The 18,639-nt window shown below is 42.5% G+C and overlaps 1 protein-coding gene across 1 annotated transcript; it reads left to right on the forward strand.

Annotated features, from left to right (window-relative positions):
• Positions 1–6: 6 nt before the first annotated feature.
• Positions 7–16,041, forward strand: PPP1CC (protein phosphatase 1 catalytic subunit gamma). Its single transcript, XM_068654453.1, has 7 exons — positions 7–338; positions 9,757–9,888; positions 11,023–11,253; positions 12,848–12,952; positions 13,614–13,837; positions 14,302–14,436; positions 14,846–16,041. Exons 1-7 carry the CDS (start codon positions 284–286, stop codon positions 14,933–14,935), a joined length of 972 nt encoding a protein of 323 aa, XP_068510554.1. The 5' UTR covers positions 7–283; the 3' UTR covers positions 14,936–16,041.
• The last annotated feature ends 2,598 nt before the right edge of the window (positions 16,042–18,639 follow it).

Genomic DNA, 18,639 nt, shown 5'->3' on the forward strand with positions numbered 1-18,639 from the left:
GCGCGCTCGCGGTATCCTTGCGCCGGCCGAGCCCGCTGAGGAGACGGCGGCCATTTTGTGGGGGCGCCGGGGCTCAGCCGAGCGCGGCGGCTGAGGAGAGGAGAAAAGAGAGGAGAGAAGTGGGGGGAGGCGGCGGCAGCGGGCTCGGAGCTGAGAGGAAGGAAGAAAGCAGGGAGCGGGCAGGGGCCGGCGGCACGGGGCGAGCGGAGGAGCCGGGCCCTGCCGAGCGGCGAGCTGAGGGAGGGGAGCGGCGGGGAGGGGTCCGCCGGGCCGCTGCGAGGCGATGGCGGATATAGACAAGCTCAACATCGACAGCATCATCCAACGGCTGCTGGAGGGTGAGGGGCGGCGGCGGTGTGTGTGGGGGGACAGGAGGTTGGGGGGGGGGGGGGCACCGTGCCCCCGAGCCCACCCGGCAGCGGCCTCCGGCGGGGCCCCCTCAGGTCGGAGGGCCGCGGGCCCGGTTTGGGGGGGCCTAAAATTAGGGGGTGGGGGGCTCTGAGGCCTCTCCGGGGTCTCTACAGGTCCCGGAGCTGCGCTGCCCCCGGTCCCCGAGCAGCTCGGGGTCCGGCCGGCCTCCCCCTGCAGCTCATTGTCATGGGGAAGCGTTTCAGGGTGCTCCTGGCCTTGCTTTTGGGGTTTTTCCCCCTCGTTTTTGGCTTGCACGCACGTAGGGGGCTCCTCTTGGCTGGGCAGCCGTGGGGCTCTGGAAGTCGGAGCTGGGGCGTTTAAAGAGCCGCTCGGGGCAGCGCTGCAGGGAGCCGGGAGGGGATTTCCACGGGCTTTAGGGCAGCGTGGCTGTAGCGTTGGTTTGCTGCTGCATTAACACCACCATTCGGCTCTGAATTGTACCATATGGGAGCTTATTTAGGTGTCAGTTGAGGGATGGGTTATGCTGTTCCAGACCGTACGTGGAAGTACTCATTGTCTTATGTTTTTAGCACCTAGGGTTGAAGAACACTGCATGGGAGCCCCTAAATCAAAGGGGAGCCTACAGGTCCCAGGGGGTGTCTTCAGCATCTTCTTTTTGGTTGCAGGGGTCAGCACCAGGCTGCAGTTGTCATCTGAGCCGTCTTGGAAGTAGCTAGTGACACGTTTTCTGAAGGCATCAAGGAAGGAATTATTTAGGGAAGGAAGCTAGCCTGATCCAGCCAAATTTTATCTGTGCTGGGGCAGGCGTCTCACCAGCACTTGCGTTTGAAGAGCTTGATCGGGGTGTAATGTTTTTTCCACTTGGCACAAAGTCATCTAAAATGCTGAAGCAAACAGGGAGGAAATGTCTTTTATCTATGTTACACTTTTTCCTTCTTAAATTTTGCTCGGTGTAATGGCCTGGATAGCAAAAGGGCAGGCAGAGGGACAGTAGTGCTACCACAGAAATTACTTGGAATTAAAAATCCAATAGGTGTATTATGGGATTACTGAGCTAGAATAAGTAAAAGTAAGTAGGGCTTTTTCTCTGATCCGTTTTGCTTTGCCTGTCACCAATTTAAACTACCCTGGCTTAAATTATTTAAAGGCTTCCCTTCATAAATTTAGACCAGGATTTTCCTGAAACTCTAGTAGCACACCTTGTAGGTGTCAGGTCCTGTATGTCATAAGTCTGGTGCCTTATTAATACATGCTCAGTTTTACTGCAGATAATATATTTCATACCTGATTACATCTAGTGCAACTCATGTGGTTTTCTCAGTGTAAGTTGCTAATGTTAAAGGCATGGAACAGTGTAAGCATAGAAATAAATCAGTGATTTTGAGTGATGATTATTGTTTAAAGTTTCAGAAAGTAATAAGATGTACTATGTAGATACGTTATGGTCTTACCCAGCTTATAGCAGTATTACACGTCTGGAGGAGATGGGAGCTCGTAAATCAGGCTCCAGGAGGCTTACTGACAAGATCTTTTAAGAGATGGCCATGTAGCTAAAGATGCTATTACTTCAGGTTGCATCAGCTGCCAGAGCTGAAATTAATTTTTTTATTGACATTTCAGCTGGGATTTTGGATTTCTTGAGGCAATGATCGTCTTTCAGTTTTTAAAATAACCTATGTTAGTAGCCTGTGCTGGTGTGTATTTTGTTTATTGCTTATTAAATGTCCTTTTTATGCTTCTTTTTCAGACAGTGATGATTGACCTTTGTGGTAGTCTTTTTACTTTTTTTTTTTTTTCAGAAAGGGCAAAGCAATGCTGCATTTCTGCAAGCACTGCATTTTGCATAGGGTGATAAATTGTGTGAATTACTGTGCAGGCACCGTTCTCTGGTGGTTTAAAATTTGACTCATCCTTTCCCTGGAATTATTAAGGTGCAGCTAGGTAGATGACAACACTGAACTTCTGAAGTGTGGATCTGCGTGGTATTAAACTGGGAGGCAGAATCTGAAGTGTGCGTGAGGCTTCTCATCCTATTTGGAACAAGCAAAGAAATTTAAGATGCATTTCTGCATTGTGCTGATCTTTTTCAGTGCAGTGCTGTGCTGGTAGAACAACTGCAGGACGTTGGTTACATGGTGCCTGAAGCGTCTCTACCAGAATTGTTTCGAGTGATAACCTTTTCAGGCAGGGTTGTACACAGATTATAATCATAGTCAAGCATTACAACACAGCACAATCTGCTTTAATATCAGCTTATTAACAAACTGAATTGCCCAAATCTTTGTGCAAGTTTTAATTTTCAGAGCAATTTGGTATTTTGTTACAAATACCTTTAAAATGTATACTGATTTTTTTTACAACAGTTAATTTTAGGTGATTTATCTATTATAATGCAAAGGATATAAACTGGTACTATGGCTTTATGCCTTTTTAAAGGGTAAAAAAAAAAAAAGATATGGAGATAGTTTTAAATGTATTCTCACACTAATTTATTTCATAAACTGTGTTTTATACTGGCCTTAGCATTGCACCGTCGGAGGAGATCAAGCAAGCTGTGCTGGTAGTGAATCTAGTCAAATGGCCTAGGTGAAGTGAAGTGGTAAATAATAAATTGTTCTCCCTTTTGTTCTTAATACAGGGTATCAGTACAGTATTTGTGATTGAGTTGTACTTGCTCTGTCTTGACATCTTTTATGACAGCTGAGGTAATTGCTCTGATCAAATTACGTTATTTGTACTGTTTCCCTCAAGGAGTTGATGCAATCCAACCCACATTAAGCTGGTTAGCTGAAATGATTAGAGTATTCTTTAAAGGCCTAGAAGTATATGTTTAGCTTCTTGTTCTTAAGTAAATATTTGGAGAGTCTGTCTTGCTCTGAGTGTTTATAGTACAGAGCCATTTGGCTTCGAAATGTCACAAAACCCATTTTTCAGTAACATTGTTCTCCACCTTGGGGAGCAGTTTGATGAAAACATTGAGCATAGCATTTTTTTTTTTTGCTGTAACTTATGTTTTGCTTGACTTCTTTGCTAATGAAGGCTGTGCATTTTCATGAGAACAGGTTGCCTAATTTTGTTGCTTTTATAGTAATTTTCCTAACAACAATTTTCTCAAGAATAAGGCTTTTAAAGTATACTAAACAACAGTATCCTGCAGTGAGTATTGAGATGTTTCCTAAGGGTATTTGGTAGCAGGTAAAAGCCCAAATATTTACAGAACTAACTTGACTGAGGAATAAGTAGGGGTAAACTTAGGGGCAAGCTGTTCTTCTGGAAGGGATGTTGCGGGCAATAACTTCATCTTCTGGGCTTTGTATCTGCTAAATAAAACCTGCTGCTAGATGAGATGCAGGAAAAGCTCCCTGTAAGATGAAAATAAGTGTAATCTGTATAGCTGTGGAAAGGCTCCCAGGAAATGGCAGAATTCCTGCTCAGCTCCAGAAGGATCGTTGAGGAGAAATCCCGAGGTTCCCAGGTGTGAGCGTGGCTTCCTTTCTGTGTCATGTCAGATGATGTTCCTGTAACAAGAGCCCCGTATCCGTTTCCTTCACCTACTGTGTTGGCAGCTCTTCGTGTATAATGTAAATAGGGTCTGATTTGAGAACGGAGCGCATAGTAATGTCTCTGGAAAAGCAGATTGAAATGCCCTAGCCTTGCCATGATAACAAATAACAGGGGAAAATAACAGCTAACATATGTTAGTGGAGCTCAAGCTGAAGTAAGTTTCTGAAAATCTCTTCTGTATCCAGCCTCTGCAATTGCTATTAAAGGAAAACAAGTAATGAAGAGAGGCTTCTTTGGATAAAGCCATGCAAGGCCAGAATGGTGATAGCCTTTTTGAAAGCTGAAATCCTGGTTAGTGCGCTAAAATCAGCAAAAAGACTCTAAATCCTCAAACTTCCCTGTTTATACACCCACAGATTTCTATTCCCAGTAAAGCTTGTTGTATGGCTGATGAGGAGATACTCTCCAATTTGCATTAAATGGTGAAAGAAGATCATCCAGTTATCAAAAATAGTTAAGCCAAGGAGTATAGATAAACTGCTGGAAAGAGGAAAAAATGTTTCTTAAAATTCAGCTTTTACTCCTTTCTGCTTAATACAACGTTGATTGGATCTGGAAGATTGCTTTCCATTTAGCTGGTTCTCACAAATGCTAATTTGAAATTTTAGATTTCACTTTCTGATGAGTTAGGATGCTGTGCTGTGATAGTTTCTAATAAACAAGTAGCACTCGTTGACCTCAAACCACATACGTTCCCGTAGCTCAGTGTTACTTAGTGTAGCTGAGGAGTTGCTTTTTGGTTTTGATTTTGAATTTGAAATGAGCTGATCAAAGTTGATGCTGCCTGAAGTAAACTAAAATGTTTTTGATATCAGCCACTTCCAAGTTATTTATTCCCTTTGTGTCTGTGGTGTAAAATGGAATGTGAAACTGTCATCAGGAACTGCCTAAACAAGATAAAAACAACCTGCAGTATTTTTGGAAACTCCTCTAGGATTGCAGGCATCTTAACGTAAAATACGGTAAAATTGGAAGGCTTGCTAAATAAGCTGGGAGCCAACCAAGCTGCTAGTGGACTATTTTCTTTAAAACATTTTCTGTGCAAGATCTCAGTTCTAGGACTTCAGCTGACAGCATTTGTAAGGTAGTACTGAAGGAAAGATACATGGATCACTGAAATCTCTGCCATGTTGAATATTCTACTCCTCAATATCCTTGTGGAAGGATTGCTCCCTTTAGCAGGTAACATACTGCTTTTGGTAAGGGTTTTTTCCCTTTGTGAAAGGACTGCATGGCACCAGACTGAATGCTGGGAGATGTTGGAGATGGAGCGTGCTGTACAGCCTGTACGTTCTGGATCCCGCAGCTCTGACCCATCTGTCCTTCAGGCAGAACTGCATAAAAGTTCCCCTAAATGTCAGGCTGTGTTGGAAGCCCTGGCAGCTGCAGCGAGGCTTTGTCCTGGCTCTTTGCTTGCACCAAAATGACGGGGTGGTGAGTTCTTGCTCTTCCTTCTGCACTTCTCCCTCTGCTGGGCGGCCGTCGTACTGCGCTCATGTCCTCCTTTGGGGTTGGTGCTTTCTAGCAGTTCTCCTTGTCTTGGAAAGTGCAGCATTTAATTTTAATAGTTGAAACCTATCGATTTGTGTTTTGGACAGGCTGTAAAGGATCTGTGTTGAAGCTTGTAACCCTCAGAAATGAGGTCTGGAATAGCATGCACTGAAGAGATAAGAGCGCGCAGTTGTCACTGCCCCAGAGCTGTGGCTTGGCCCCGTGCTCAGCGTTATTTGAAAAACAAAAAGCTCTGTCAATACTGGCTAAAGGCTTCATGCTTTTGACTGGACAACAGATGGATTGCTCTCCCTTAAAGGTTTCCTGCACTGGTTTTACAGAGCCTAACTGTAGAAGTTGGGATATTTTATAGCTTGGTCATTGTGACTTGGAAGAGTACCTCCTCAGAGATCATCCAGGTCTCAGGGGGAGATCTTTTCTCTAGCCTTTTCCAGCCAGTGGAAATCTTTTTCCCCAAACTTTTTATACTTGCCCACTGGAAAAGGTTTTACTTGTTAGAAGACTGCCCAGGCTGGACATTGAAATTCAAGCTCTCAAAATGATTAAGAACAAGAGCAGCTCTGCCTAAAGGAGGAAGGGAATATATTACTGTCTGGAAATAGTGCAGCAGTATGTTGAGACAAGATATAAATAAAATATTATTTGAAATGGGCTGACTTCTTCCCTCAGCTGATTAATCTTTAGCTTGTTTCGCTGTCAGTTCCAGCCTGTCATTTCTGAGAGGTTATTTTTTATGCACCGAAAGAACAAATGTGCAGTACGGTGCTATCGAGCTGCTCTTTTGACTTTGACCAAGCTGCCAATTAGTATTGTACTGTCTGATCTCTACAAGCTGCCTTGTTTCTGTCCAAAGCAGAGGAAAGGAACTGTAAACACCGCGTTTTTCATAGTATCTTTGCCCTTCTTAGTGGGACTAAGTCATTTGGAGACTCAGAGAAACCTCCTAAGCATTCATTCAGACTGAGTATCCTGCATTTCCATGCCAGCTCTTGTGTTGTGGATGAGAAAATCCTTGCACTAAAAATACAGATCTCTCAAACCACCGTGCGCTTCTGCGTATTTGATTCTTCTGAAGCCAAAAATATTTTTTTGCAGCTTTTCAGGATAGAGGTCAATGTTAGAAGAAATTGAACACATATTTTTCCTGCACTGGTTCCATGTTAGATGAAAGTGGTCAAAATGTCACTGGAAGGCAGCATGATGAACCAAATTTTCCTGTTTTTCTGCCATCTTTCTGACATTAGTGCTAGCAAGTTTATGTAAACTGCAACAAAGCATCATTTCATCATGTCAAGGTTTTCTGCAACTAAACGACTAAAACTGCATGAAGATTATCCTGGTTCAATGAAAACATATCAGCAGCCTAGGAAACTTGAATCTGAAGCAGTCACTTCTCAGATTTTCATTTAATCTTCAGCAGAAATGAATGCTATGCTTTATTCATGAGCTGGAGTGACTCAGTGCATTGCTTACATTCCCTATACTTTTTATACTTTTTAATTTATGGATGTGAGATGCAGGGTTTGATTTTTAGCAATTTCCAACAAGACCAAATCACGGAAAGTTGAATTCCTGCTATCTGAGAAGGTTAAACACAAGTATAGTACCTCTTTTTTTTAAAAAAAAAAAAGTTAATTCTGATATTTGAGAGGAGAAATTGATCTTTATAATTTAACCAGCTGATCCCTTTTTCTCTAAATTTGTTCTTTACTGCTGGATATTTGGCGTGTTCAGTAACTCATTGCTGCAAGCGCGAGGAGAATTACCGGATGGCTGAAAAAATTACTGCAGAGATGAAAAGACTGGAGCGTGATAAACTGCTGTGACAGAGATTTAACTTCCATTTATGTGCTTCATTACTTCTAATATTTTAATGGAATACTTGAAGTTTCGTGCTAATTTCCGTGTCACCACAGAACTGATGCCAGGGTGAGTGGTAATAACATGGCTGTGAGTGTGGCCCGAGAGATACCGGTCTTACAGCTGGGGCTTCTGACCTACACACCTCCCTGGCACTGCAGGTTGTAATTAGAACTAAAATTTGCTTTGGAAGCTTGTTTGAAGGAAGGCTGAGTGTTTTGTGGCACTTTTAGTGTGGTTCTGCAGTATGGACAGTGCCAGCATGGCTCGGGACTCGGATAGGAGTCGTAGTGCAGCACAGAACTGGGTTGGTAACAACACCAAGTGCTAGCAGAGCTGGAGTCCAGTGGCACGCAGTTTTATGGCTGGATATTACACAATTGCTGTTTATTCTTGGCTACAGAACACCCTGAACAATGCCTTCTGCTCTTGATCAAAGGCTTGCACAAAAACGCTTAAGTGCTAATAAGAAATTGGGAGCCCTCTGCAGCACGATTGGTTTTGTTCTCTTCCTGAGCTGCCTTCCCTACTGGAATTCTCACTTCTTGATTTCATGAACTGCAGGGCCTGCAATGACAGTAACAGCGCAATGGTTTTTCCATTTGGTCTTAACCTACCCCTCACAAATGCTGCTGTGTGCAGTTCAGCTATAGTAACAGAATTGCTGCCAGAGAAATGTCCCTTGCATTTTCTGGGCAACAGAAATTGGGGGTGAGGAGTTGTTATTGTCTGATAAACAGAGGGAAAACTCTTCTGATGGCTGTAGAAACTTGTTTGGGCCAAGCTGGTGTCCTTGTTTCATGTCCAAGCTTTGACAGGATGTAAAGGGAACCAAACATTGAGAGTTGTTGCAGTGGAGGCGGTAGAAAAAGAGAAGGATTGAAAAAAGGTGGTCTGAGCTGGGAGATTAATCTCCTACCAGCTTGTCTTCTACTGTGTTTGGGGGGGGGGGGAAATGACAAGGAGTGTAGAAGGGACCCAGAAAAAGTGGTGCATGGTTTAGTAAGGTGAATTTCTTCAGGCTTTGTCTCAGCAACTTAAGAAACAGCTCAGTTAAAATAGACAAAAAGGTAGAACCTCCTTTTCTGAAATACAGGAGTGATTTCCTTCCCGATAAAATCCTTTGCAGCTTTGAGACCGTTCTCCCTCTGTAAAGGGCACCTAAAAGGAACCTGGGGAGCGGCTTTTTACAAGTCATAGGAAAAGGGATAATGGCTTTAAAAAGAAAGAACAAGAGGAGATTTAAATTAGGAGATTTAAACTAGATCTGCTTTGTTGTAAAATTCGTCAATTTGGTGGCTTCAGTTTTAATGCATTTAGAAGATTATTCCCTAGAAGAGTCCTAGTAATGGGGCTTTGAGTTTTGTTTACATACGTGACAAAGAAGAGCCTGGTGTTATGTGGGCCTTCTCCTGAATTCCTTCTGGAGTGCTCATTCTAACTTGGGATCCCAGTTCTGCTGTGCAAGCACAACTGGTGCAAGAGGAGGTTCTGTCACTGTTCCAGCCCCCTTTTTCTTCACTCCTTTTCTCATGTCATTTCCCACCACCTCTTACCCTCGTTGGCACCATGAGCATCAGTTTCTCGTAGCTAAGAGGTGGGAAAGCCTGGGGATGGGTTTTACAGGAACCGTCTAAAATAAATGCAGTCGCAGTCCTGATCCATATGGAATAGAAAGTATATTTGGAGGGTTCCCACCTCTCCCTCTGGTTGTCAAATGTTTAAAGCGTTCAGCTGTTCCTGTGGCTCTGGTGTTCCTGAGGAACTGAAACTTGTCAGGGAGGGGTAAAAGGTGTTAAAAAGAGTAGTAAAAAGGTAAAGTACTGGCTTGAAATGATGATTGTCTTGTACTAATTACTGCTGCAGCATGCTCTGTAACTTCGAGGCAGTTTTTAGGAATGCAGTTATTTGTCTGACTGTCCTATTAAGGCTGTAAAACAGCCATTAGATGTGCTGGGCCATTAGATTTCGACAGGTCCTGCTTTGTGGAGGCACCTTCAGATCAGGGACTGCAGATGCTGTGCTACCTTCAGGTTCATTGTAACTGAGAACTTCTCACATAGATGAACAGGGATTTTTTTGATGAATTCTGGGGCTCAAGCTGTTGTACTTTTAAGCCTGATCTGTGCCCTGAGTGCTTTAGCATGGCAATATAATTAGCTTAACCTCTGGGTGGTGGCGGTGAGGTGATGACAAGCGTCTTTATGTCTGACATTCCCATGCACACTTATTCTGCTTTACTTCAAACTTATTTTGAGAGTTCAGATTCATTTGGAGGAGACAGCAAATGGCACAGTTTAACAGCTCAGCATAAACAGAATAATTTATTCAATCCTAATAGCACAATTGTTATAGTTTAATTCTTTGTTAATGGCACTTAGTCGTTCTCTTAAGTAACAGTAGGAATATTGTTGACATGGATAACTGACTTCTAACTTCTTCCAACAGTGAGAGGATCAAAACCAGGTAAAAATGTCCAACTTCAAGAGAACGAAATTAGAGGACTGTGCTTGAAATCCAGAGAGATCTTTCTCAGTCAGCCTATTCTACTAGAACTTGAAGCTCCACTGAAAATATGTGGTAAGTACGGTGTGGGGGGATGTTTTGGATGGATTTGCTTCTGTCACTTACTATGAAACTGGTAAATGCTTGTAGCGAAAGGGAAAAAAAATAAGCCTGTGCTGAATGCTTTGGGTGGAGGAATGGGGCGGGGATAATGAACATGGGAACTGGAGTGGGGACCAAAAAATTCCAAACCAAAAAGTAACTGGTCCAGTTTCATCAGGTCTCTTGACCAGGGTTGAGAAGTTTTGGAAAGGAATTTTTGTATCATTGAAGTGTTCAGCATCATCAAGGAGAATCAAAGAACCACAGTAGCTTTTTATAGCTGCTATTCAGAGTTGAACCATGGTTTGACACCATTTTAAAATCTTGCTTGGAACTTAAATTCCTGTACCATCGCCAGGACTGACTTTCTGGTCTGGTTTCACCATACTTAGTGGTAGTGCTGATTTTGCATGCATGTGCATGTCTAGTTGTGCTAAAAGAATGAAGAATGTCAAAATACACCCCTCAATAAATCCTGCTCCAACACTGAGGGTTTACTTCAGACTGAGGTAGTTTGTTCAATATTTATAACATGTGGTAGACGAAAAGCAAGATTGTGTTCTGCGTGCCAGAAACAAAACTGTGATTTAAACCAAAGGCAGAAATACCAATTTATTTTGGTACAACTTCACTGTTAGAATTTAAAATACTGGGTGTGGCAAGAAAATACCAGATATGGTGCAGAGGGAAGTAAATTCCCTGGTTTTCAGTCAGTGTCACTACTGATCTGTGAAGGTATCGAGAATGAAGTAAAGGTCCCAAATGTCACAGCCACGAGTCAAGGAAAGGAATTAACTGGATGCCAAATCATTGTGTGAGCACAGAGCTGACCTCTTGAAAAAAATCTAAGATTCCACATGTGTAGGAATATTTTTGGAGTAGATGGATACTTGTCTTAATGCATACTTAGTCATTGTATTGCACAGAGGTCAAAATTTTGAGTGATAATTTGATATGCATTAAGACAAAACTATGTAATCATCAAGAATGTTGCAGGCAGTATCTATCCGTGTTTTTTCTGATGGTTCACTTATTTGCTGTTTCTCTAGAATTAATCAAAAGCTGTTGTGAAATGTCACTTGTGTTGTTTCTGAATACTCTCTGCAGGTGACATCCATGGACAGTACTATGACTTGCTTCGACTCTTTGAATACGGAGGCTTTCCACCAGAGAGCAACTACCTGTTCCTCGGTGATTATGTTGACAGAGGGAAGCAGTCCTTAGAAACAATCTGTCTTCTACTGGCCTACAAAATTAAATATCCAGAGAATTTTTTCCTTCTCCGAGGGAACCATGAATGTGCCAGCATTAATAGAATTTATGGGTTTTATGATGAATGTAAGTAAATACGGACAAATGTGAGTATCTTTTGGCTTGGGAAAGCAGGGTAGGAGGTGTTTATCTTCTAGTCTTCTAGCATTGGATCGCTCTTTCCTACTTGTCATTATCTCTGCACACTTCAGTTGGCCCTGTGGCCTATTTTTGCAGGGGGAATGTTTTCATTTATTATAGTCTGATCCTCACAGAACAGAATGCAAATGGATATTTTTATTTACTGGCCACTAAGCTAAGTTCTTATTGGTATGCATTTGTGAAGTTCTTAAGGTTCTTACCAGGTGAGAATTTTACTTTGCTTTTCAGTTTGCGTGTTTCTTTCATCTGTGCATGTTTCTTTCATCTGTAACAATGTGCACCTCTGTTATAATTTTGGGTTGTTAACTAAGATTGTGCTGGTCTTTATTGTGGTTGTTACAGTGCTTGCAGTGTAGTTCATACTAAGGTTTGTAACTTTGTAATGTTTAAAAAAAAAAGTAAATGCTTGTCCTTCCCTGGAACTGAATGCAGTCCTACAGTATTTTGCTTTGCTGCTTCAGCCAAAACCAGAATTTCCTTTCTTCCTTTAATAAATGGAGCAAAGCATGTGTGAAGCCTTCAGTATGATGCACGATCGGATTAAATACCAGACACTTGCTCTTTCAGTAGGTGGCTTCAGCTGTAACCGTTACTTGAACCAGTGCATCAGCCTTTTAATGAAGAAATAGGCTTGTGTTCATTTGGCATCACAAGCGCTCCTTTTGAACAAACGTAACGTTGCTATGCACTTAATGTGCTACCTCTGTCACTGCAGGGTGCATTAAGATCTGTGATGGAAGCTATACGTAGACCTTACTGTATCATAATAAGTAGTTTTGCTGTAAAGTGGATGTGTAATGTTCGTATGTTTCAAAGGATGTGAGCTAACCCAGATAGCGTGGAGGAGATTAAGCTGTTATGTTGATTGTGCACTGAAGCATCCTCCCAAGTTCTGTTGTGGGACATGCTTGGCTTGTACCTTACAAAATGTACTCTCTCATTCTCCTTTTTCAACAAGGAAACAAAGATGTGCGGTATTTGACTTGACTCCTCAAAGATTAATCACAGGCTTAGTCACATAGCGCAAATATGTTCAGGGCTCGTATCTGTTGGGAGAGTTGCTTGGAAAGTGAAACCAGCAGCTTCATTTTTTCAGTCCTGTTTCTGTGCCTAGGGAGACTTTATGCAGTAAAGTACTTGCAGAAATTTAAGGAAAATCTGCATTCCAGGAAATGCTGGCTATCCCTGAAGAAAACAGCAAATGGCATAATTTTCTGAAATGGATCACATTTTCCAAGGGGGTTGAGACTGGAGGGCCTGGCTGCCAAGAGTAGAATGTCATTCTCTTGAACAGATGGGTGCTATCCTCAGAGCCATTTCAAAGCTGCGTCTGTCACATGGAAAAAGACCTTGCAACTTTTCTTATCAGCAGTAAAGTACATCAGTGGGTATCAGGGAAGATAAAATGTGTCTAGCCCTTACTGCTGACTTCTTGCAAGTCTTACTTCAAGGCAGCCATGGTAGACTGTAGTTGTGTTAAAGTATACTGACTGTTCTCTTCTCCCCAAATCTTTTTTAGGTAAGAGAAGATATAATATTAAGCTGTGGAAGACTTTCACAGACTGTTTTAACTGTTTACCAATTGCAGCTATTGTGGATGAGAAAATATTCTGCTGTCATGGAGGTAAGTTCTTTAGTTGATACTTTAAAAAAATGTAATACTCTGTTATAAACATTGGCAATTTCATGTCTATCTTGTATGATTTTCAGTTGCTGTAAAGTACTGATGTTTTTGTCTTGCACTTCATTACCAAAGCTTTGAAACTTTAGGGATTTTCGCCTGCCTTGGCTCATGTATGAGGTAGGGTTGAGAGCTCAATCAACATCAGTTTTGTGAATTGAGCTGGCAGTTTGGTGACTGCAGAAAATTGTCTGCATTTAGTATGCAGACAGTTGAAGAAATGCAGAATATGGTATGAGATCAGTGTGATTATTTCATCTTACTAGGCCTGATCTTTAAAATAAACATGTCCTGTTATTTCTAGCATTAATGCCTCTTTCACTTGATAGCTCTTCTAAAAGACACTTGCAAATTCTTAAGATTGTAATCCTCTAAAAAGGGGAAATGTCTTTGCTGATATTGCTCCCAGTAAACCTTCTAAAAAGTCTTTTATACAAGCTTTAAAATGCTGGATTAAAAAATACCAGTTAACGTTGTCATTGTACTACATAAAATTGCAATGGTGCATGTGTTTGCATACAAGTTTTTTGTCTTGAGTTAATGTGTCAGTCTTACAGTGCAGTGTTGGACTGAAATGTAAGTTGCGTGTCTTACTTCTGACCAGGTTTGTCACCAGACCTTCAGTCAATGGAACAGATACGACGAATTATGCGCCCCACTGATGTACCCGATCAAGGTCTTCTTTGTGATCTCCTGTGGTCTGACCCTGACAAAGATGTCTTAGGATGGGGTGAAAATGACAGAGGAGTGTCCTTCACATTTGGCGCTGAAGTTGTTGCTAAGTTTCTCCACAAACATGATTTGGATCTCATATGTAGAGCTCATCAGGTATTTTAATTCTGTGCATTGAACCAAGGAATATTTTAAGTTGAAAGGGACCTGAAGTGATCATCTGGTCTCTACACACATACTCAACACAGGGCAAACCAGTGTAAGACCAAATCACTTAGGATTTTGTCCAGCCAAGCTTTAAATACCCACAAGGACAGAGATTCCATTATTTCTGGGCCGCCTGTCCCACTGCTTAAAAGCCCTCGTATGCTTTTGTTTAATACATGCAAACCATGGGTCTGATAACTTAAACAAGGTTATCTTAGTGTAATCCTGTTCTATTGCTAATGGACCTTGTTGCCAAAATGGATCCTGTGATGTTCTTCCTGTTTTGGGGGTAAAAGTTTGGAGCTGGTGCTCCGTAGCTGTAAGCAGTTTTTCAGCTGCTGGTTCAATTAAAGCTGCTTTGTACCTTGTCTGGAAGAAGTTGCCCAGTGTAATTTCTGCTTTTCTCTCCAAAGGTGGTTGAAGATGGATATGAGTTTTTTGCAAAAAGGCAATTGGTAACTCTCTTTTCTGCCCCAAATTACTGTGGAGAATTTGATAATGCAGGTGCCATGATGAGTGTGGATGAAACTTTAATGTGCTCTTTTCAGGTATTGTATCTGGCAACTTTATCTCCTAGTTAGTGCAGTTACACTTTAGAGTTCCTGTTCTCGATTTACACTGTACAGTTAAAAACAATGCTTGCTTCAAATAGATCTTCACAGCTATTAAATGTAGACAGAGCTGTTTGTATTCAGGTCTTTAAAAATGTGATAAGCCCTTACTGATGTGAATAGATGAACTGTTTCACCTTGGAATTATCCAAACAAAGTTCTCAGTGGTTTTCCTGCTTCTGTTGGCATGGGCTTTCAGATCAGGTGCTCTGAGCAGGAAAATAATTTGTCTTGGCTTCCTTGTGACCTGTCCAGCTGATCTGTGTCATGCCTTACACTAGTGAATGGATTGTTTGAGGGTAAGAAAATTAAATTATTTGCTTAATGACTGAATTATCTCTTTCAGATTTTGAAACCTGCAGAGAAAAAGAAGCCCAATGCTAGCAGACCTGTAACGCCTCCCAGGGGTATGATCACAAAACAAGCAAAGAAATAGTCAATGTGGCACTGCCTTGTTCGGACTTGTATTATAGTATATAACCTCCATTTTTAAAACTGTAATGTGTACTGTTCAGCTTGCTCAAAATAGATAATGTGTTTGTGGTTTCCCTTTTGATTTGATGAATGGCATTTGCTGGTTGTAACAGCAAATGAAAGATTTTTCTCCCTCCCAGAAAAGGTTTTAAAATTTCCTTTCGTTGGTGTTACAGCTGTACACTCCGCAGCATCTTATCCTGTCATTATGGGTAATTGTACAACTGACTTTCTGAATCTGTACAATGAGTAGTGTAAATGCTTGTTTTCTTTAGGATCTAAAGAGGGCACTAGTGTGCTGTGAGAGTAGAAATTTGTTACTGTTGGAAATGACATACTGTTTATACAAACCACTGTGAACTTTTTTTACGTTGAAATTTGTTTTAAAGGGATTGCTTTTCTTTTAATGTCTTGTCATGTACACGTCAGTTTTATTGCTGTCAACATTAGGAATAACCTTCAACCTTCCCAGCATCACTGGTATGATGTATATTTAATGAAAACACACCTCCCTCTCCATATACTTTCAATGTCAATTAAAGCCATTATTTTAAGTTTCTTTCCTGAAGCCAAAGTTCGCTTAGAAAACTGTACGTACACAACCCACCACCCTGAGCTGGGAGTTGGCAGGGCTCTCCATTCATGCCTTCCTCTTGGAGGAAAAAAAGGAAGTCTCGACTTGAAATAGCAAGTAGAAATGCTGTGCTGTTAGTTCTGTTCATGGCAAAAGTAAACACATTTTTGTACAGTTTCTGTATGTTCTATCAAGTGGACCTTTTTACAGTTGCATCAGTCCTGTGGCAGCCAGGGTCAGAAGGCTGGAAGTTAAGGAAAATGGTTCTAAGATCTGCCTGAATGGTTTTGTGAATTTTGGCCTAGAGACTTTGTTTTACAAAGAAGCCTAGAAAATAGCTTGATGAGCCAACCAGAGGCATTGATCTTGAGCACCAGTTTATACAAATCTCTCACGGTATCTTGTTTTTTAAAAACTGTTAATCTTTTTTGAACAGATGACAGTGTACAATACCATGTAGTGAAAATCACTTATTAAATGAAGAAATTGTTAAATCTTCTCAGTGTCGGTTTATCACAACTATCACTCCTGCTATCAGAGGACCTGACTTAGAGAAATAAATCGGTCTGGAAATCCACACATTCTTCGTTTGGATTTGTCTGAGCTGCAAGCACTTGAGGTGTGCTTTTAAATGGTGTTGATTTGGTTCCAAAGCTTTGATGTGTGTGCTGCCCTGAGACACCAGCACCCTTCCACCAGAGGGAGGTGAGGGCACAGGCACTCAGCTCCCAGACTGCTTCGAGCACTGCTGTGGGTCTGCAGAACTGCAGCAGGCAAGCCAGAACTCTGCATCTCAGCATCTGGTATATACTGATCCTGGTGTCTGAGCTTGTGGTTTTGGGGTTTTTGCAGCCTCTGATCAGGGCAGCTGCAGGTCAAGGTTTCTGAGAAGCGCCCAGGCACTGGTTCCCAGAGATGCGTGCGTGGGAGCACTTGCTCAGCTTGGCTAGCATTTATCATCCTGCTGTGTGTTCCGAGTGAGCTGTGCCTGGAACAAAAGTACTGCTTTGTTGAGACCATTGACTTGACGAAGGCTGTAGTTAAGGACAAGACCAATTTCCTCTGGTTCTTGAGTTCAAGAACTGTAAATTCTTGGAAGGTCAGTAAACTTCACTGCTCTTCTTACTTTAGCTCGTATGTATAATGAAGTCTTGCTAAAGCAACTTGCAATTGGAGGGAATACATGGGTATAATGCCAGCTGTGGGCATGGCTGTCAGGAATGGACAGGTATACGCTGCTGGTATACGTTCCTTCATCTGTCACCTCCTCTCGTGTACATTGTGGGAGCACTGCCAAGATTTTTAGAAGGTGAGTGGCTTATTTGCTATCACCAGGCTGCTCTAAAACTGCTGCAGTAATGAGCTGCAAGGTGCTCGGGGTCTGGTTAGTGTTCAGTTTGTCACTGAAATGTACGGCCCAGATAAACCAGCTCTCTTCTGGGACTTCAGTTAGCAGATGAGTTTCTGCTCCCTTCTCCTGGAGCAAGCTGATTTTTACATTTTCTAATGTATTTCTCTGCTAAACCCAAACCTTTTTTCTACTCTGAAGATCTTTTCCTTCTAAAACATTAATCAAACCATGTCATGGTAGCTTCTGATGAGCTCATTAGATCAGGCGTCAGATTGCCCGGTACACGGCTTTCTCACAGATGTACTTTCACCCTCCTAAATCACATTTGTGGTATCCTTTATAGCTTTATATTCTTCTGCCATCTTATAAAATAGTCACCCATCTTTTATTTATCTAGTTAATAGAACTGGTCTCATGGTCTCTTACTAACTTGTAGCTAAAGCAACTCACTAACCCAGCTCTGCAATAGCTGTCATTAGCCAGCCACTCTGCATGTCACTGCGTCACACCTTTTTCCTCTGCCTTTCTGCCCTCAGATGTGGTTTTAGTAACACAGCTGCCTATTCTGGGCTCCATTTTCTGCTTGACTGCATTCCTCCGTGCTGCTTCACGCACCTTGGGTTCAGCAGCTGCTCGGAGCAAAGGAAGTCCCACGGCACGATAGTGGAGGTGGGGAGAGGTTCCTGTACCGCTGCCATGAGGCATGGAGGAGAGAATGTGCTGGTCTTGTGTCAGGCTGAGATCAAAACTTCACAGGCAGGGGGTGTTTTGTGCCCATTGCTCTGGGCCTGCTGTTTGGGCTGGGCTTCTTGATCATTGGAGGGAGAGAATGAGCAGCAGCTGCTGATATCCCATTGTTTTTTTGTAATGATACCTGTATGAACATCTAGTTCGCACACCAAATTTAACAGAGCAGAACGTAAGCTTCCTGTGAGACCCTTTCCTCCAGAGCAAGTTGCAAGGGGAGAGCTGTAGCAGGGTGGCTACCAGACCTTGCTGAAGATCACACAAGGCAGCAGGAAAGTTGTAATAAACCCAGGTTCTCTTGAATCCTCATCTTGTACCTTTCGCAGTAGGCCAGTGTAGTTTAATTTAAATGCGTTAATTAATAATCTGGAGAAGAGGGATAGTCAGTAACATCTCAGGCACTACTGATGTGGATGTGGTTCTAGACAGCGGGGTGGATGTTTCATTTTTCCGAGGTGGTGCAGGAGCTCCCCATGCGCTGCACCGTTGGCTCACGAGGCGCCATGTAAAGCAGCTCGTATTCAAAGCAGGGCCTTGCAAAGCATGAATGACCCTAAGCGTGTTCTCCTTGGGGACCTGGGGCAGCTGTTCAGTTCACAAGGTGATGCTTGAGCTCTTTGCAAGTGCTCTGGTTGGGAAAAAAAAAAAAAGCCCTTCCTATTTCTGTTGCAAAGAGGGACTTGCACCTCATCCTCAGAAAACATTTTCAAGCAGCTTTCTGGCCTCTTATTTTCATGTGCATTCGCTTTTAAGAAAGCTTTTTCATTGTAAGATGCAGTTTAACCGCTTCCTCATTCCCCTGGCTGCTTTCTATCCCCGTTCCCTTTGCGAGTGGCCGGGGCTGACACCCAGCTGCAGGGCCCTGGAGGTGCTGGAACGCAGCTGCCCTGGGGCTGGTACCAGCCTCCTGCCTTGGGGCATGGCCTTGGGCTTTCTGTAGCAGGGGCACAGCGCCCTGACACCAGCATCCCAGCACTGAGAGGCTCATAACTGC

Source organism: Anas acuta, chromosome 17, assembly GCF_963932015.1.
Source record: "Anas acuta chromosome 17, bAnaAcu1.1, whole genome shotgun sequence".
NCBI classification, from domain to species: domain Eukaryota; kingdom Metazoa; phylum Chordata; class Aves; order Anseriformes; family Anatidae; genus Anas; species Anas acuta.

Coding starts and splice junctions, on each gene's coding strand:
- PPP1CC (XM_068654453.1), top strand. CDS start 284: ATGGCGGATATAGACAAGCTCAACATCGACAGCATCATCCAACGGCTG. Junction 11,254..12,847: donor TTATGGGTTTTATGATGAAT/GTAAGTAAATAC, acceptor AATCTTTTTTAG/GTAAGAGAAGATATAATATT. Junction 12,953..13,613: donor AATATTCTGCTGTCATGGAG/GTAAGTTCTTTA, acceptor ACTTCTGACCAG/GTTTGTCACCAGACCTTCAG.